The sequence below is a fragment of the Myiozetetes cayanensis genome, unplaced genomic scaffold, assembly GCF_022539395.1.
Source record: "Myiozetetes cayanensis isolate MyiCay16 unplaced genomic scaffold, myiCay2020 scf14, whole genome shotgun sequence".
Classification (NCBI taxonomy): domain Eukaryota; kingdom Metazoa; phylum Chordata; class Aves; order Passeriformes; family Tyrannidae; genus Myiozetetes; species Myiozetetes cayanensis.
The window spans coordinates 2,265,642-2,286,158 of record NW_026087048.1 but is presented as its reverse complement, the minus strand read 5'-3'; the positions used below and the strand labels follow the sequence as shown (position 1 = coordinate 2,286,158).

General features: G+C 44.3%; 1 protein-coding gene across 4 annotated transcripts in view; it reads left to right on the top strand.

Annotated features, from left to right (window-relative positions):
* The window catches only part of ACSBG1 (acyl-CoA synthetase bubblegum family member 1), a 28,855-nt gene that overhangs the window by 5,696 nt on the left and 2,642 nt on the right, over window positions 1–20,517 (top strand). Inside the window, exons 2-13 of one of the 4 annotated variants that reach the window (XM_050309388.1) lie at window positions 1,228–1,307; window positions 7,197–7,414; window positions 8,025–8,113; window positions 8,910–9,030; window positions 10,752–10,832; window positions 11,984–12,133; window positions 14,431–14,607; window positions 15,080–15,261; window positions 16,087–16,320; window positions 16,864–17,081; window positions 18,857–18,996; window positions 19,983–20,229. In XM_050309388.1, the coding sequence (XP_050165345.1) occupies window positions 1,228–1,307; window positions 7,197–7,414; window positions 8,025–8,113; window positions 8,910–9,030; window positions 10,752–10,832; window positions 11,984–12,133; window positions 14,431–14,607; window positions 15,080–15,261; window positions 16,087–16,320; window positions 16,864–17,081; window positions 18,857–18,996; window positions 19,983–20,229 (1,937 nt within the window). Of the gene's footprint in view, window positions 1–1,224; window positions 1,308–7,196; window positions 7,415–8,024; window positions 8,114–8,909; window positions 9,031–10,751; window positions 10,833–11,983; window positions 12,134–14,430; window positions 14,608–15,079; window positions 15,262–16,086; window positions 16,321–16,863; window positions 17,082–18,856; window positions 18,997–19,982; window positions 20,230–20,517 lie in introns of all 4 variants that reach the window. The other 3 variants (XM_050309387.1, XM_050309386.1, XM_050309389.1) reach the window with 3 other exon arrangements.

Here is a 20,517-nt window from a genome sequence, read left to right as displayed (position 1 = left end):
GCAGAGAAATCCGACTTGGAGAATCCACCTCGAAATCAGTAGCTGGGTTTTAGAAAACCTGCACTGATAACAGTGAATAATTCATGCAGAACCTCAATCTTAATAAAATATTCAGGAGCCCAAGCCCAGATTTACAAAACATTCCAGCTTTGCTGAGGCACCTCAGCCCCGAGCTGGTCACTTATTTCTCTATAAAGTGGACATAATATAAACTGAACCAGAAATCTATAACAGCTGAGACTAAAGCAAACAAAAGAGATATTAACTTAGGGAAAGTCACTGCTGATGTTTATTAAATTTGGAGTAGCCTCAGAGGAGGCTCTTCTGATTCATGACTAGAGAACTGTTTTCTTCTGAAGGCCTTTTTTTTTGCTATTTGTTTTCCTCAAAAGTAATGGTCAGCTCTCTTGAGACTAAGGCTTTGTTTGGTTTGGTTTGTGAAATAATAGAAGTTTTCAAAGCGTGGTTGAGGCCTTTTTAAATCGTTATTTCACTGTGAATAACAAGAATAAATTCCAGGAGTGTTCCACATAGAAGTATTTTACAAGTGTGGGTGTCAATGGGAGATAGGAAACAGTGTCTGAGGAGGGGTTTGGTCCTGCTGTTTGCACCTGACACTGTTGGTTTAAAAAAATAGGTTTTGAAGTTGTTATTTCTTTGAAAGGCGGGAAGGGCATCATTTCAACTTTCTTCTCCTACATTTTGAGTTAATTTATTTTACAGTGTGCAGGGGGAGGACTTTCTGAGCTTCACTCAGGACTCTTCTGTTGAGAGGAATGAAGGGAATCCTGACATGTTCTTGAAATGAAATGAGCTAAATTAAAAAAAATCTTTATGCTGCTATTTACGAATAATCTGGAGTTATTGTGAACTGCTGTTCATGAATCATCTGCAGCTCATTGCTGTCTGCAGTAGGTCATTTCCAAATGCTTACTTACTGTTTGGATGCTTTGCTCATGTAACTTTGCAGTCTTTGCAGGCTTTTTGGGTTGGAGTTTGTATTTGTGCTTTAAATTTGGGTCTGTTTAAGCCACAACAAGTTAATGTCATCCATGTGTTAATGATAATTGGTTGTGTTGGGGAAGTGTTTGAGAAACTTTGTTATTATTATTGTTACTATTAGTTTTTCTTTCCACCTCAAAACATGGTTGTTTTTGATTGTTGATTGTATTGGATCCCACTGGCGCTCCTGGATAACTTGTTGATAGTTATATTTTCTTTTAGAAGCTTTACAGAGGCACAGACTGACTGCAGGGATTCACTGCCCCACCTGGAGGAGGCCCAGGATGAAGGCACAGAGCCAGCAGGTGAGCCTGTCAAAGGTGATCCGTGGAAATTTGAGCTCTTTTTGGAATTGTTTTTTTTGAATTATGATGGAATTTGTATGGCCATTCTAGCAGGTTGTGACTGGGAATTTTTCAGGGCTGGGGTAAGGAGAGGAAAACTAAAAATAAAACCCGAAGTGAGTCAGGAGCTGTAAATCTGAATGAAATTCAAGAGTTTCTCCCAGTTTTTGTCTGTATTTGAGGCAGTGATCAGATAAGAGTGAAAAACAGACTGATCCCATTTTAAATCACCCAAACTGAGTTACCTTTGGCATCCCCAGCTGTCACCTGGGGAGGATGAAAGGAGGATTTTTAGCAGAACTTTGGGAGGTTCCTTGGAAGCTTTGCTGTCCCTGTTGCCTTGGTGAGGCTGCTGCTGGTACCTAAATGTGCCCATTTAAACAGAATATTTGTTCTCAGAGACAGGTGGAGCAATGACTGCACAGATACCAGATCTGTGTAGGAATCTCCCAGGCAGACTTTATACACCTGTATAAATATATGGATATATATGGATATATCTTTATTTATTTTAAAAGGCACAGTAGGTTCTTTCCCAGAATTGAACTGCCAGCTCTACGCTTTTTTTGTTCTTCCAGCAAGCAGGAGAAAAGTTTGGATGGATAAAGGTGATAACTGACTCCTGGTGTGCAATTTTCAGGGTCTTGCAGTGAACTATTTGAGGCACACGTTCTATATTTACATCATCACCCAGCCTGTGCTTCTGCACACAACTTGTGCTCTCAGGAAGGCTCTGACCTATTTTTTCTAAGAATTTATCTGGGACTCTGGTTACTGCTGTCAGCCACCCACCCTGCCTGCCTCCCAAAATGCTGGCTGCAGTTTACAGAAAGCTGCTGAGGAAGGAATGCACGTGCAGTGCAGCCACTCCTGCACTGGTGATCACAGCTGTGCCACGCAGGGAGCTGAGCAGCGAGGGGAGAGGCCCTTCCAGCTCTTCCCTCACAATTTCAGTGGCTCTACATTTTCTCTAAAGAGAAAAGAAGGAGATTCTGATGTTTTCTACTTGTGCAGAACTGCCCTTCTCTTGCTTTATAATTGACGCGTTCTGTGACCTCAGGACTAAATTTACTCAATGAGGACCGCAGATTGTTCTGGAATTTTTTCCCCATTCCTTTCCACCAACGTGTAGAAGCTCATTCCTGTGGAAGCAGGCCGGATTTGGGGCTTTCTGATGCATCTGTAAATCCAGAGTACCCTTCCTGCTGGCAGCAAGCTTTACATTGACTTAAAACCAGCGTGAAGGGAGAAGAGAACTCACTCATGCTGGCTTTATACTGATGGAATCACAAAGTGATTTCTGTTGCAAAAGACCACTGGAGGGCAACTCTCTGCTCAGAGGAGGGCTTGTGGCTTTGTTCAGCTGAGTTTTGGAAACCTCCAGGGATGGAAATTCCACAGCCTCTCTGTCCCTCTCCTTAAGCTGAGTCACCCCCATTGTGAAATCACTTTTCCTGATCCAGCAGGAATTTTCCTTGCTGCAGCTCCTTCTGTGGGGTGCTGAGGTCCAGCAGGAGGGATTGTTGTGTTGGTCATTCCTCGGGTTTGGTGTCATCTGTAAGCTGGGAGTGCCATCCCTGAGCGGTGTCGATCTCAGGAGTAACCCCTGGAGAATGTCACTTGTCGTGACTGCCCTGGCTGCACTTGGAATTGTTGACCACTGCTCTCAGAGACGAGTCATCCTGCCAGTTTTTTATCCACCTGTTCCTCCAACTCCACCTGGTTCAAACCATCCATGCTGGGCTGTGGAGAACTTGTTAAAGACCTTGTGAAAGGTAAACAGTAAACCAACCTGCCACTGCTCTCCCCGTGTCAGAGCCAGCCAACTCATCCTGGGAGGTGGTTGGGTTAAATTTCCCAAGGCCAAATCCATTCTGCCTGGCCTCAGTGACCATTTTAGAGCTCAGAATGATCTCTAGGAGAGTTTGTCCTACAGCCTTCATTGGCAGGGAGCAGCCTTGCAGTGGCTTTGCCCTGCTTTCTCAGTGCCCACTCTGGAGCATCTCACGTGGTCCCATCAACACTTCTGTGTGTCCAGTGTGTGCAGGTGGTCCCTACTTTGATTTTTTTTCTGCTCTAGGTAAAACACCTCACCTGTCACTGGGCATGGAACCCCAGGGAGCCTGATCCTGCTGGTAAATGCTGGGGTGAAAAGGCCCTGGGAGCATCAGCCCTGTGTCAGTAAATTGCCCAGGATGTCCCTGTGTTCCTGTAAAATCCCTTCTTGTGGCTCTTCCCAGAGCTCTGAGTTTTGGCTTTCCATGCCTGCATTGCCTGGGCAGTGTTTCTGTGCTGATGTTTGCTCCTGATTACACCCTGCACGCGTCTCATTGTAAATGGTTCTCGCAGCGTCGGGGCTGTTACGAGGCTCGTTTTGGGCTTGCACCACTCCCTCCACCTCAGCTCACAGAGGATTCTTTGCAGCATATCTCATGTCCCTGACCCACACCTGCAGGAGTTCCCTGCTGTGAAGAGCAGTGTATTTTATTATTTTATTATTCCACGAACCGAAAGATTCGTGTGTGATTTTTGCTGATTGAAAACGATTTCCTGTGTTTATTCAGTCTTTCCTGGTTGACAGTGTAAGGTTAGATGTTTGTTGTGGAAAACTGGGAATACAGAAAGCCCTTTTCCTCCCCCAGCTGTGGCAAGGCAAGCAACAGGAAGCTGTTTACTGGATTTTATTGGGAGAATCATTGTGTGTCTAATCTGGCTGATACTTTCAGGTTCACTTTCAATTCTGGACTTTTGTTTAGTCTGTTTGTTGGCACAAGGGGAAGTTTGACACAGATACCCCAAGCTCTTAAATTCCAGCCTGTGTGTACTCAGCTTTTCCTAAAAAGAAATGAATCTCTCAGGGGTCACAGATAGCTTGAAGAAAAGTAAAAAAAAAATAAATAAATAAAGAGGGGAGGAATGCTGAGTTTGTGTTGTCAGCAGGATGTGATGGCATCATGGCTGTGGAATCTGGGATGATGAGTGTCAGGAATGCCTCCAGCAACGAGCTGGGTTCCTGCTCTCCTCGTTAGGGCAGAGGGATGTTTTGCAGCAACTGGCATATAATCAAAACACTGGTTTGGGAGTTAAACCTGATTCACTCTCAAGCAGAAGTTAAATTATTAGTTCAGTTCCTGCTTCTCAGGGCACATCCGTGGAATATGGCTTGGAGCTCCCGGGGTGATGCAGCAGGGCTGTTTGTTTACCTGCCTGAAAGGTGACCTTGGATCTTCTGCATTTTGGGTGGCTCTCAGAGCTGCTCTTCCAGAAGCATCAGAATCCATTTACATTCTCAAGGTTTCATTGATTATGTTAGCTCCAAACTGTAGGATTAGTGTATTTCTCTTCTAATTTTCTTTTTTTTTTAAACTAGTACACAGTTTCCTTTATACATCCCAGAAGGCCCAGCATTTTCAGCCAGACTGATTATTCATGAAGAAAAAAAAAAAATTAAATATGGACTTTTTAAAATATGGACTGTTTGTTTGTGTGTTTAAAGTCGTTTTTGGTATCTGGGCTGGGAAACACAGCCTGTACTGTGTCAGAACTCTGATATCATACCTGGTGGAAGGAATAAACTGGCTGATAAAAACACAACATGGTTGCATCCAGGGAACTTCCAGTGGCATCGAGTACTTCAAGCTGGACTGTGGTTTGTTTTTTCCTCTGCAAACCTCCAGCTGGATAATGTACCAAAGCTGAGAGTGTATTTAGAGGGGGTTTATTCTGATTTATTATTCTGATTTCCTCTTTGGTTTCAGGAAGTTCTGAGTTCATTTCCAGCCTGGATATTGCAGTTTACCTTTCAGATGTCAGCAAGGCAGAGCACCTATTTTGCTTTTCCCAGAGTTTATAATTGACACATTCAGGATTTTGCCAGGCATTCCTTCCCGGGCTATTTCTGAGAAGAAAGAGCCCTCTGCTCAAAATCCCTCTGCAATCAGATTTGTAGAATTTTTTGGCTTATATCTGGATTTCAGAACTGCTTTGAGAGAAGTTTTACCTGCCAGTACATGCAAAAGCAGACACTGAATGAGCATTTAGGTTTAGACTCATTTGCTCTGTGTCTTGTGTGTTCTTAAGGTGATGCCCAGAGTCTCTGAAACTGGTTCTGTTCTTAGTCTTTGGTGGGAATCAAAGATGCCTTTTCGACCCTGGAAAAACCTTCATAAAGAAAAGCAAAAGGAAACGTCGTTTCCAAGTCCAATTTTGGTTTCTGTGTGTAGATATTTCAGTGATGGGATGGATGATTTGCACTCTTGTTCTGTTCTCTCCTGTCCCTCTGCAGTGAAAAGGCAGTAATCATGCAGCCTTTTGTCCTGTGAGTTTGGGAATGCTGCTGATATTTTCACTTTCCTTGCAGAGCACTCTTTGATAACCCATGAACCAGGATGTTGTATTTTAGCTCTGTGTAGTACAATTTTATTTCCAACAGGGCAGTCACCCCTCTGTCCCCAAAAACACCTGCAATCCCTGCCCTCCTTGGCTGCTTTAGAAGCCAGAACATCTTTATAGAGAGTTTTTCATCTGGGCTTTGGTGTGTCCCTGCAGAAAATAAGCATTTAGATTAACAACAGCCTCACACCAGGATTGGGGTTAAGAGCAGAAACACCTGCTTTGCCTCCTCAACTCATCAAATATTTATTGGGTGCTGCTGTTTACACTGGAATAAAGTCTGGTCTGCAACCTGAAATCCTTCATAGCTGCTTGTTTTCCAGACTCTCAGGGTTCACGATGCCCTCTCTTCGCTGAGCTAAGCAGAGCTCCACACCTATGTTTTGAAAATCATTACGTGCAATTTGCACGGGGAGATGAAGCAGCTTTATTTGTATTTATTGCTGTCATTAGCACCTTCTGTTTGTCAAGAGAACCAATGCAAATCTGCCAGCCAGGGGCAGGAATGGAACATAAATGTTTGGGACAGCTTGCAACAGCCTCTGGTTGTCGGTGCAGATTGCAGGGCCTGACTGAGGGAGGCTGCAAGTGTGTCCTGAAGAGCTCCTGTATATTTATGTTTATGCTAAAAATATTTCTTGATTTATGAACGTGAACCTAAGCAAGAAAAACCTTGTTCTTACGATGTCCTTGTGCTGTTTTGGTCAGGAGTGCTTTTATACTCAGCCCTTTGCTGGCTTTGCAAGAGCCAAATCTTTGAGACAGACGTTTCTTGTGATGTCCTTGGCACCGGTGGTGAGAGCCAAATGGCACTTGTTGGTGCTCTCTGTCAAGGGAGGGGAGGGAAAACACAGGGAGAAAAAAGGGGATGGGGGAAAGGCAGGGTGAGGAAAACAAGAGCAGAAATAGATGGGAAATGACATGGAAACAGGGCAAGATAGGAGTGGGTGGAGTGGATGTACAAATTAGAACAGGGGGCAGATGACCAAGGAAAAAACTGTGGGAAGCAGTGGAGAACAGGGACAGGATGAGGGACAAGAGTTATAACAAGCAAAAGGAGCTTGGATACTGAGTAGGATTAGAGGTTTCAGCTCTTTTGGATCTCTGCAGCCTCCTGATCCACCGACTACTGCACCAGCACAGGGAGACCTGCAGGCTGAGCATGGGCAGGCTCTGCTCTGCAGTTGGGGGTGTCTGGAACACACAGAAGATCAACAGAACTCTGGACAGTGGCACTGGTGTTCAAGGTGCAGAACAAAGTGTAACAGATAATGATTTCTCCTTCTACAGGGTGTGTTTGGCAGCAGGAAAATTGGGAAGCCCCTCTCTCCCAAGGTGGGAAGTGCCAGAGCTGTGCCCAGCCTCGTGGTGCTCATTCAGCCCTCCTGTGCTCTGATACACCCTCACATGGTATTTTCCAGTGCCAGAACACCTTGACAACTGTGCTTTACCTTCCAGAGGGCCTGTGGACCTCCCTTGCTGATGGCAGAGTCAGACTGAGAGTGGATAATTCGTGTCCACAGACTCCCATAACAGTCCATCAGATGTTCAAGGAGAGCCTGGAAAAATACGGGTCCCTTTATGCTTTGGCCAGCAAAAAGAACGGAAAGTGGGAGAAAATAACTTTTTCAGAGTATTATTGCCTCTCCAGGAAAGCAGCCAAGAGCTTCCTGAAGGTGGGTACAGCAAACAAAGCCATTTCATTTTCTCCCTTTGTCTCCTTTAAAAAAAAACAAACCAACCAAACAAAAAAAAAAAAGCAAAAAAACCCAAAACTCTAAGAGGCTTTATTCATTATTTGAAGATCAGTAGTCGTATTTTTAATTGAAATAATGATGAAAATGGGTCAGGGGAGCCTGGCTGCAGGTGGAGAGCTGCTGTGTTGCACTCACTGTGGGACGAGGGCACAGAGCTCAGCATGAGGCTCTTGAGATTAAAACCAGAACACCAGGGCAAAGCAGTGCTGTCATGAATTTGGTGAGATAAAGACAGTTTCTAAAACCCTCTAAATACTGGTCCTCATTATGTCTTGTTCATCTGGAACTGTTGTGGGTTTCAGGCCTCTCTGGGCAGCAGAGCTCAACCAGCCAGGACAAGGGAGTGGAAAAGTCACATCATGTTACTGCTGGTAAATGCTGGGTTTGCTGTGGATGCCAGAGCAGAGGTGTGTGTGGACATGCCCTGTCAATACTGCAGCAATCCATCAGGAGCTTCTAGCAGGAGTTTGTGTCTTTGTTCCTCTCCAGTGTGCCTACATTTTATAACCTCATGCTTGTTGTTTTTCAGCTCGGTCTGGAACGATTCCACAGCGTAGCAATCCTTGGATTTAATTCTCCAGAATGGTTCATCTCAGCTGTGGGAGCTGTTTTTGCTGGGTAAGATTTTTTTAGGGTGGGATGGGGGTGTTGATTTTGAAGGGCTTTGGAGATTTCTGTTTTGCTAGAGGTGGAAATGTAGCAAATAAGCATTTGCTGTCATATTTTGGAAGTTGGGTTGCTACTGATTGGCATGTTCAGCAACCTACTGGAGTCTCTTATCTGAAATAGTCCAGACACTCCTAAGTTGATCCTGTTTGCTGTGGGTTTAACTGGGACAGAAGCTGTTGTACAGTGTTTTACCACTGGAAGATGTGGGACACAGATGAGGCTCACAGTTCTATATTAATGATATTTGTCTGCTGCAAGATATGTTCAAGTAGGTGAAGTAACAAATGAAGATTGGCCAGACTGATTCCTTCTGTCCTGACACCTGTTTACACAGTTTGGGTTTTACTTCTTAAGCTGTTCTGTGCCAGTGAAATCCAAATTGGTGCCTGTGTGCAGCTGGAACAGAAAGAGGACATGACTGGGCATTTTTTACCACTTGCTGAGCTGACTCTTGTGCAGCCTCAAGTGGGTTCAGACACTGAATCCCAGCCTACAGCACCTTCTGCTGAGTGGAGTTCAGAGATCAGTATTTGCAATGTGCATAAATCAGAGATTTAGATAAATATCTGTATCTGAATACATGAAATAAATGTGCTGTGTTTGCTTCTACATCTTCATACTCTTTCAGCTTTCACCTGATCCTTGATTATTACTCTTTTTTGCTACTAAGTGCATGTATATGTGTGTGTATGTGTATAAATATGTGTTCTTATATATATATATATATATAAATTTTTTGATTCAGAGGAATTGTCACAGGAATATACACCACCAATTCTCCAGAGGCCTGTCACTACATTGCTCATGACAGCAAAACCAACATCATGGTGGTGGAAAATCAGAAACAGCTGGACAAGATAATGCAGGTATGAGGTGATTGCTGGAAAGCCACAGTTTTTCCATTTCTCAGTGCTGTGTTGATCCCAGCCACCATGTGCACTATCTGCATCATGGAACCTTTCTTGGGAGTGTTCTTACTCAGAAATCCAGTGTCTGGTGCTTGAGCTCGTGGGTCCCTTGCTGCCCTGCCCTCTCCAGGCTCTGTGGCTCCAGCAGAGCTCACTGGATGATTCCCTGAAAAAACTCACCTTTGGATCCCATGTTTTCGCTGTCACCACCTGCTTCTGTTGGGCAAAGCACAGCCCACTTGACTGAAGGGATTGCCCTGGTGCAGGTTTGTAAAAGGCCTGCACTCCAAACATGAAGTGTGCCAGTGTTCAGGAATTCCTCTTGCCCAGGGAAGCATCTTATCCTGCTTGTCATCTCTTGTGTCAGCCATCAAGCCTCTTGAGTTACTGCATGGAGGGTAAATGAGTTATGAGGTTAAATACATGTGGTTAAATAGCATGGTGGGTAAATGAGTTACATGGTTAAATATATATGGTTAAATAGCATTAAATAGCAACGAGACAGAGCTTAGTGAGAAAGGAGGAGGAGCTTTTTTAGGTGAGCAGCCCTGACTGGGTTTCAGCAGCAGTGCCAGAGGGAAAGACCAATTTAACAGGAGGATCCTGGATGCAGGACTTGGGGAGGAGCCCAGGAGAACAGGCAGCAACCTGGGAAGGGTTTGTCTGTCTGTCTGTCTGGCACATGTTGAGGGAGGCCCTGGCTGGAGATGACCCATCAAACCTGCACCAAATTGCAGTTTGCTGAAGCGAGGGGGCCTTCCATGGTGGAGTTTTCTGCCACAAACATGTACCTGCCACACAGAAAACATCCAGTGGGGTGTTTTTTTTTTTTCAAATGTATTTGATAAAAGTTTTGCATTAACAACTTTGTGTTTAGTGGCTTTTTTTTTATGTGTGACTTGTAGGAAGACAGGTTTTTAGAAGTGTTCTACAACAGAGGGTTTGTCCAAACATTTTTTTTCCTGCAAGAACCCAAGACAGAAATGACAACACCCCATTTCAGTCGCTGTCCTAACAACATATCCACAGTGGCTGCCATCGAGCCACTGCTTTTATCCTGGCACAGCTTCAGTTCCAAACGTGATCAGTGAGGGGCCCGGGGAGTGGAGTGCAGTGAATGTTTTCTGCAGGCCACACAAAGCACACCCAGAGCTCCTGAAAGCAGCAGCCCTGGCTGTTTTCCTGTGAGCCTGCAGCTTTATGCTCTGATTTATCCACGTGGCTCCCTTGCCTTTTTACCTCGAGGAAGTTGAATTTTTTTAGCCCCTGAACCCCAGTTTTTGCTGAGGGACTTTATTGCCAACCACAGCAAGCTCCCAGCTTGATCTGTGCTGCTCCTCGAGGTGCCCTGCTGGGCACTGTGAGCAAGGATGCTGAGGAGCCATTTGGGGTGTATTTTGGGGGATTTTTTTATACCTTTTAACTGACAGCAGATTTTCCAGAGCAGACTGTGCAGATTGTGGAGTCCCCTCCTCCTTCCCCCGCCTCTCGTTGAGCTATCTGGGGGTGACTTCAGGGCAGAATATTTGGGGGTGGAGGGAAACAGGAGGGGTTCTGTGCCTGTCAAGCCATTACAATTTTGGCAGTATTTTAGTGGGAAAGTTAAAAAAAAAAAAAAAAAAAAGCCCACACAAGAGATGAATAATAAATAATAAATTTGTTTTTAAAAAACCCAACAGATCTGGGATCGTTTGCCACACTTGAAAGCTGTTGTGCTATATAAGGACTCCATTCCAGAGAGACATCCAAATTTATATACGGTATGTGAGTGCTAGAACAGACTTAAAATCCATGGGGCATTATTTAGTTGAGAAATTTCCACTCTGCTTTGTCAGCAGAGTGTCATTTGGAATGCACTGCTGTGTTCCAGCAAGCACATTCAGAAGCTTCATCAGCTGTTTCTGTTTCATTTACCTGTAATTTCACGTCTAATACTTTACATCTAAAATTAGACATACCTTGCTTAACTTTATCTTGTGTCTTCTTGGTGTTTAAATTCACTGGATTATTAAAACACCTGTTATTCCCACCTCTTCAGGTGGGAATGTGTGCTCTCCAATGGTTCAAAATAAAAGTTGGGCCCTGGTGAAAACTGACTCGTGGTGATCACCCTGGATCCAAGAACGTGGGAATGCACCTTTTACAGATGATGGCTGCATTTTGTTTGCACCAAATATTCCTGGTGATGGGCAGCAAGTGAAGAGAAAGGACTGTGGACTGCACAGAGCAGCACATTTGCTTAGTACACGTAGAATATTCACGTTACAGGTTAAAAATAAAAGAAAAAAAAAAAAAGACAAAACCAGGATGAGAAATTTCTGAGTGGTAGAAGTTCAGCCTTTAAAGAGTGTGAGGGCTTTTGGAAACGTGTTATTCTGATATATTTTGAAAATGTAATTGTACCTCAGTAATCCTTGAGCAATAAGAATAACTTGGGCTGACATACACACCTAGATAATGATGCTTTGGCAAAGGATCTTTCATGCAATTGCTTTATAGTCATATTTATATAGAGTACAATGAATTATCTATGAGGTGGCACAGGGGTGCACTCACCTAAAAATGCTGCATCCAGATTCCTTCAGATAAGACTCAAAATCATTCCTACAGTGTGAGAGAGCAGCAGAATTTTAACCTCCATGCCTGATCCCTGGATCCACACTGGAGGAGGAATAGTATTACTGTTCCCTTCTCAGACACTGAAAAGACTCGTGACAGCACAGTCTGTTTGCAATTCACACATCAGGTGCTGAGCTAGACTGGCCAGATTTGTTACACAGGCAAGATCAGGGCAAACTTGCCTTAGAGATGTGTTCAAACAAGGCACTGAAGTGTTCTGCCATTTTTGGAGGGGAGGGAAAACTGTATCAATTTCTAACAAGCCACTTGATATCCTGTATTTTCTGTCTAGATGGAGGAGTTTCTGGAGCTGGGCCATGACATATCTGATGCTACTCTGGATGACATCATTAACTCCCAACAGCCTAATCAGTGCTGTGTACTCATATACACCTCTGGGACAACTGGGAAGCCCAAAGGAGCCATGCTGAGCCACGACAATGTAGGTACTTCAGGCTCTCTCTTTGGCAGAGAAATAGCAAAGCAGGAGGAAATTTATCCCTGTGGGTTTGAAATGACTGGATTTACCAGAGCCCTGAAAACCCTTTTGCTTTTACAACATGGTAAAGCAATTCTTGAAGTGTTTCTGGTAAGGTATGAACAAGGTGAAGAATGGAACTCCATTCAAACCAGCACTTCACAAGCACAAACAGTTCTTTATGAAGATGACATTTTTATGCACTGGATTTCTGGTGAGATCTAATGCATATATTCATAAATAAAATTCACAGATCGACACACAAAGTCTCTCAGGGGATGTAAAACAAATCACAGGCGTCAGCCAGCTGCTCTCAAAACAGCCTGATGGAATCTGCTTTTGCAGATTTCATTGAAACTGGGGGTGGATGTGTGTTGTCTGTGCTTTGGCATTTTGTGTTCCTGGATTTGTGGGCAGATTCCTGCACCTGTCACTGGGGGATAACACAGCTCTGGTGCACGGTGCTGGTTCTACAACAGCCCTACCTGCATTCTTGCAGACAGGAAATGTCCACTTACAGAGAAAAGCAAGTTGTTTGCAAAATGGATGCTAGCAAAGGTTTGAAGTGCAGTTGTTTTGTGAGTTTATATATTTAATTTTTCATAAGGTGGGTGAGTGGGAATGGAAGGTGGAAGCAGAATCTGTGAAAGGGCTGGTCTAAGTTGTGGCCTCTCCCCTTAAAATAAAGCAGAAATTCTTGCAGACATGCACACTGTGAACAGCAATTCACCCAAATGCAGGGAATTACTACAGTAGTATCTGGAAGCAGAACACTGTGGACTTGGTAGACAAAAAAGACTGCTGTGACGTGTCAAATCCGTGCTCTTCTATCTCAAAGCAGTCTGGTGTCATTTCCACGCCAGCTGCCAAACTATTCTTGGCTGCTGATCACAAACAGGCTATTTTTATGTTGACAAACACTGGAAGGCATGCCCTGCCTGGAGCTGGGCTGCTGCCTTCTTTAGGCAAAGATGTTTGCCACTGTCCCTGTGGCAAAACCCCCGGGGAGGTTTGGAGGGCAAGCAGCGAATGGACACATCTGAAAGACATCCCATTCTTCCTGCTGTGTGAGTGTCCCTCACTGGCAGCTTCTCCAGTGCTGCCTCTACACCTGGAGTGGCCTGGCCTGGCATTAAACCCCTCTCCTGAGAATCCTCTGTTTCCTCAGGCCAAGTGTACACTTGTACCTTCTAATTTATTGCAGAGGAGGTGGCAGGGACACACTCTGATAACAGGTGTCACCTGGGATTTGTGTCTCTGCTCTGCCACCTTGAATAACCTCATTCCTCTGCCCTGCACTACCCACTTTAGATTGCAGACTCCTCAGGGAAAGAGCTGGGTTTTTTTCTTGGGTGGGGTTTTCTGGGTTTTTGTTTGGGTTTTTTTGAGAGGTGTTTGGTTTGGATTTTTATTTGGTTGGGTTTTTGTGCATGTTCATCTTTTCCCTGGCCTCTCATACCATCACTTATATTTGTGGGTCTTCCATATGCTGTGTTCTGATGATGAAGATTGCATATTTAGCATCCTTGAGCTGCATCTTCTGACATAAAGTGGGAAGTGAGAAGAAGTGGGGGGAAACATCATCCAGCTCCACTAAGAGATCAAGCAGCACATCCTCAAAAATATCAATGTATGTGCTGCCTCTCAGAAGAGGTGGGGTGTGAATGGATGTGCCACTTGGGAACCCCTGTGGAGAATATCCCAGGGAGCTTCCAGAGGAGCAGAGCCAGCTGCTGTCACCCTCCTCAGTGCTTGGCCAGGAGGGTCAATACAGGACAACGAGCTCGTTGCTGATGATGAATTGTCCTTTGAGCTCACTGATCACTGAGTATTTATTGTTGTTTTTCAGGTAAACTGTAGATACAGCACTGGTGCAAAGTGCCAGTTTAACAGAAAGTCTGCACAGCAGGAGAGTTGCAAAGGAAGGGGCCGATCCCTTTATCCTTGTCCATCCAGCCCGTGCTGCCTGCTCAGTGTGTCACTGGGGCATGGGGGGTTGGTGTTCATAGCCCAGGCAGGCAGCAGGAACTCTGTGCACTTGTGCAATCTGCACTTCTGTGTCGCTGGGAAGGTCAGCTGAGTGTCCCCAGGGACTGACAGCCACTATTGCAATGCCTGCAGCAGTTTCTGTGAGCACAGATTATTCACAGCTCCATTAGTGTGGCGTGAGGGGCCCTTAGTTGGTGTTCAAAGGAGAAAACAAATAAAACCCCCAATCCAACCCCCCAGCACCTAATGTGTCTTATTATTCATTCCAACAGATCACTTGGACATCAGCACACTGCAGCAGAGCAGGAGATATGCAACCTGCAGAGGTGCAGCAGGAGTCCATCGTCAGTTATCTCCCGCTCAGCCACATCGCTGCCCAGATCTATGACCTGTGGACTGGCATCAAGTGGGGAGAGCAGGTCTACTTTGCTGAGCCAGATGCTCTGAAGGTATCCTGCCTTGCATTGCACCTAATTAAGATTGCCCTTCTTTCTGTTGGAAAGCATCCTGGGGAGAGAATATGATCCTTGAGGAGTGGTAAAGGGTGAAGATTGAGCGTCTGTTATTGTGAGGATGATGAAGTCCATAGGTTTGATCCAGTCTCTAGGTTCCAATTCAAATATGTAAGCCAGATCCATAAGGCTCTTTCAAGGCAAAGGAGTAGGCATCTAAAGCAAAAGAAGTCTGAGGAATTTTGGAGGCAGGAGGAACTTCACCCACCTGTGTGTTTTCCTTCCTGTGTAGGAACCTCCCCTGACTCGTGTCAGTGCATGTGCCTGACTGAAGGAGGTTCAGCAGTCCTTCTTTATATCCTGCATATTTCTGATATTCTACAATCCCTAAAGATGCAGGTTCTGCATCACCAAACCTCTTTAGCTCTGCTTTTTGCAAAGTTTTGAAGCTATTTCATGATTGTGACAGGGCAGCTTGATCAACACCCTGAGAGAAGTGCAGCCAACGTCTCACATGGGAGTGCCCCGAGTCTGGGAGAAAATCATGGAGAGATTAAAGGATGCTGCTGCTCAGTCAGGATTTGTGAAGAAGAAAATGCTGTCCTGGGCTATGTCCCTTAGCTTAGAGAGGAACCTGAATGGCTCAAGCAGGTGGGTATTGCAGAGGGTGAGACTTCCAGCAACCTGAAATCTGCAATCTGCTTGGGATGAACTGTCAAGCCTCAGTGAGACTCTAAACAGGTAAAATTTGGCCTGGCAACGCAGCAAACATGATGCAAGAGGGAGGGGGTATTTATCACTTACTGTAGCTGATCTTGAACACAGGTGAGTGTCACAAGTGTCTCTCCCTCCTGTCTGACAACTCCCCCTCCCTGACACAGCCCCTGGCTGTGCTGGGACTGAGCAGGTTGGTGTCAGCTGGGACAGTTCCTGGTGTTCTGAAGAGCATTGGTGTTTTTCCCCATGAGATTGCCCACATAAATAATGTTGTATAAATTCAAATACTAATTTAATTCACTCTTCTTTCCTTTCCCAAAGTTCTTTAAAGCATGACAGTGCAATGAAGGGTGAAACTGCTTATGGAAAATGGTATTCCAAAAGATCATTCCATGCTTGTGCTTTCCTTGTCTGATCATTCCAGTTCTCAGAGAGGTCCTGCAAGTGTCAGATTTTAGTGGTGTAGGTTCTCAGAGACACACTTAAGTGATGAAGAACCATGAATACAAGAGCTGTGTTGTGTACAATGTGTTCTTAGAGATTCTTTATGTATTTGCTGTGTTCAGATACCTCAAGAGTTGGGGGTGTGAAAGTTGGAGCAATGAAAGACACCGAACAAATGAAAAAAAGGATGAAAATGTCACGTAACTTGTGTCAGCACCCAAAACCAAATGATAGATACACCTCTAAATGAAACTTGTGCCTGATTTTGTTCTGAAAACTTCCTGGGTTGCTCTGACTTGTGTGTTTTGTGCTCAGCAGTGACCTCAAGCAGCTCTGGGCGAGGCTGGCAGACTACCTGGTGCTGGCAAAAATCCGCAGTGCCCTGGGTTTCTCCTGCTGCCAGAAGCACTTCTGTGGTGCTGCTCCTCTCACCACAGAGACACTGCACTTCTTCCTGGGCCTCAACATCACCCTGTACGAGGCCTATGGCATGAGTGAGACCACAGGCCCACACTGCCTGTCTGGGCCTCACATTTACAGGCAGCACAGGTAATTTTACCTTTTTTATTATTGTTATTATTATTATTATTTTAATATGGCCTGTTTCACTGTATCTGTGAAAAGAGCATTTCCTAAGGCCAGCAAAGGTCTTATGGCTTATTTTCTTTCTTTCTGAGTGCACTGTCACCCTGCTGTGCCTTTGGGAGTTACAATAACGTGCAGGTCAGAAGCTGAGCACGTTGCCAGGCCAGGAGCACTGACAGTGAGCTACAGCATAACATGCAGAACAGTTCCTAAACCTGGCTTACATTGTAGCCCTGGACCAGGGCAGGATAACTTTCAGATGCAAGATCTCAAATACAAAAGTGGTTTTATGCCTGAAGATACAGAAGGGAAAAACCAGCAAGCCCAAGCAAGGCAGACTGTCAAAAAGTGCTTAGATACTCCCAGTGAATGAATATTCCACGGCTGTCAAACAGTGTCAGCAGGTGTTGTTTGCAGTGTTTTGGTACTTTCAGGGCTTTGGCATGTTAGCCATCCTGTCAGTGTTGTGTTTGATGTGTCTGGGGTTTCTCTGCTCCTCTCTGATAGCTGTGGCAAACCAGCACCTGGATGCAGAGTGAGACTGGTGGACAAGGATCCAGAAGGAAACGGAGAAATCTGCTTCTGGGGAAGGACTGTGTTCATGGGTTATTTAAATATGGAAGACAGAACAAAAGAAGCCTTTGATGAGGAGGGTTGGCTGCATTCTGGAGATTTAGGAAAGCTGGACAAGGATGGCTTTCTTTATGTCACGGGAAGAATTAAAGGTAATGGGCCAAGTCCTGCTCGCTGTTGTGGTGCCTGCTCAGCACTGCTCAGTCTGATGGCAGGTGAGGTCACTAATGAAGTGTTTTCCTCTCCTGTCAGCAGCATTGCCCTCACAGGAAGGTAAAATAAACTTCCCCCTGAGTGTGCTGTGTGTTCAGGGGAAGTTTCCCTCCCATCTGTAATAGGTGGAGATGATGCAGTTCCTACAGTGAGGCTTTTTATCTCCCAGACCTTTACTCAGTATAAATTACAATTACCAATATAAACTACCAGCGTGGTGTCCTCTTTGATTTGAATGATTCATGAAGCTGCCCAGGCTCCCTTTGAATGTTGCTAAATTGTCCTAATTGCACATTAGAATGTTTAGCCAGCAAGGAGAGGACACCTGTGTTGTCTGGAAGCTGTAGCTGTAGGTCAGGGGTAGGTTCCTCTGATGCCCCAGGTGATGTATTTGCAGAGAGCTGAAGGGAAAGTTCAAACTAAAGCAGTGAACTGAGGTGTCATTGCAGTACAATGATAGAAGTGTCAATGGAGTCAGACTGGTCACTTGGTTTGCTTGGGAGCTTTTTTCCCCAAAACACACTCAAGGAGTGGGATTGGTCACGGGCAAGATGAGACTGAAGAAGATTTTAGAACTGAGTATCATCCCAGAACACACAGTGAGTCACGAGGGAGATAATGTGGATGGGTGAATGTGTCACAGGTGGCATCATGTCCTGCTAGGAATCAGGACTTAGGTTGGTGCTATTAGTAGCCTGCACCAAATACAGATATCTTGGTTTTAACTTGCTTTCTTGTCTGATTCATTTTCCTTTAGTGTAGCAGTTGACAACCCCTCGTCTCAATCCATCTGAACATTTGTGTTTCTCTTACATCTGCCTTGCTTGCTGAACTAAAAGCAATTACTCTAAATGACAGGATGGGTAAACCATCTGGGATAACATAACCATATGCCCAGTTTCATTAAAGTTTTAAATTCAAGTCCAAATGAGGTAAAATCTAATAGAAAAATGTAATGAAAGCAAAGAGTTGGGATTTACTCAGAGAATAGTCACATTTGTAATAATTTCACTGAATATACACATCCTGCTTCAGAACAAAGGTATTCAAATAAAAATACACATTATCAACAGAACGAGGTATCACTACCATTGTTTACAAACCAGATTCCAGTCTGTCACTGCATTCCCCTCGTGTCAAAAGGAGGTCAGGAATCACTCCTTCCTCTCCAAATCTCCTCTCCTGGCTTCTCCCCCACACTCCTCTCTCCTTCTGCTTTTACTGGTGCCTTCCTGCAGTAGTAACTTATTTTTGTCTGACCCCTCTTGGTGAGTTTAAGAATTGGTTTTAATCATGATGTTAACAATGAATTTGCAATCATGATGTTAACAATGAATGTTGAGGTGGCAACAATAAAACAGAAGGGGAATCCTGTGCTAATCTGGGAGAGATGACGTCTCACAGGAAAATTCCAGGTTATGTTATAATGCCTTGGGAATAACCTGTGAAACATTATCTGGAATATGTGAACCATTATCTGGACCAAATATGTTATCCTGAGGGAGATCTGAGAACTTGAGCATGTTTGGAAAATAGTAGCATTTTTGGTTTGAAAGTAATTAGTAGGATTTGTTGTCTTTGAAAAACATCTGGGGAAAAAAATCTCAGTTATTTTTTTATGTCAGAATATGGAAAGCAGGTCAATCCAGACACTAGCCTGGAATTTATTTGGGTTCAACTAATAGCCTTTCTTTTTTATTTTTTTTTTGCCTAGATTTGATTATTACAGCTGGAGGTGAAAATGTGCCTCCCATCCCAATTGAAGATGCTGTTAAAAAAGAGCTCCCCATTGTTAGCAATGCTATGGTGATTGGGGATAAAAAGAAGTTTTTGTCGATGTTCCTGACCCTAAAGGTAAACCAGCTTTAATATTTTAATATTGCTTGTGGTGACATTACACCCCTGCACCTAAAGGAAGAATAATTTTGAACCCTTTGTAAAGAGACCTAAAATTACATAGGAGAGGTTGGCAGGGAGGAAAATGTACAGCAGGTACAAACTAAATCCTGCTGAGTCCAAACTTCTCATGATCTGCTGAACATCTGCATATTCACTGCTGTTTCTCCTGTGTGTATAATAAGAGCTATTTTCTATTTAAATGCAAGCTTTTTAATTAGGAAATGCTGAAAGATTAAGAAGTCTCTGTACAATAATAGGTTTTATTCTGACAGATAAGCAAAGCCAACCAACGTTTCTGTTGCAGGCAAACCCAGAAATTTCCCAACAGAAGCGTTTCTCTACAACTTATTATTTTTATAACACGAGAAGGGTGACTGTAGAACAAAATAATTAATGGCCTTGCTGTGGTACACAATTCTCTTCAGTTGGGAAATCACTGTTTTCCTAAAACATTTGCCCTTGGTGTTCTGTGTACATACTGAGTGCACTTACTGAGTTTTTTTCAAGCTGTTTTTTACCTCTGTGACTGACACTCCCTATCTCCAGGCACAATAGAAATGCTAATTTGAGAAGTCTAACTCAAAAGAATGCTTCCATCTCAAGCTGTTTACATTACACCACAGTCATTCCATTTGGCGATGAGCTAAACGTTTCCCTGCACCAACGGAGTCATTTGGAAAATATGGCAGAAATTCCCGCTCTGCAGATGGACTCTGGCCTGATTCATTCACACATTTCAAGTCTGTTCATGTCCATAGAAGCCAAAAACATTTGCATTTGGTGGCCAAGTGGAAAGAAAAGCGCTGCCATCTGTAGGTGTTCCTGCTTTTTAAGGCTTGCAGAGTGTTTGTGTTTGTGCTGAGCCCTCTCAGCCGGGGAGGACCCGATCAGGGCACCTTTAAGAGGCAGCATTTGGTGATTCACTTCATTTGGTCTTTCAGAGTGAGCTGGACCCGGACACATCTGAGCCCACTGACATCCTCACTGAGCAAGCCAGAGACTTCTGCCAGAGGAGTGGCAGTAAAGCCACCAAGGTGTCTGAGATTGTAGCCACCAGAGACCGGGCCATCTACGGGGCCATCCAGGAGGGAATCGACAGAGTCAACAGGAACGCCACCAACAGGGTCCACTGCATTCAGAAATGGACAGTGCTGCCCAGGGACTTCTCCATTTCTGGGGGAGAGCTAGGTAAGATTTACTTGCTTTATACTGAGGGACAGTTTTGCCTGCCAGGCTCTGGGTGCAGGGAAAAAACCTTCTGCAGTCTGTGGTAAAGAGTACAAAACTGGGAGTTTTAGCTGTGTGCACATTTGCAAGTACAGCTCTTGTAGTTACATTTCAGATTGCTTTGGGTAATTAAGGAATCAATTTTGGTCAATTCCTTGGGCAGTATTAATAAGTTCCAGTAATAATACTGAAAGTTTCTCATTTAAAAAAAAAAGGAGAAGCAAGACAGTGAAAACCTCATAATAGAGC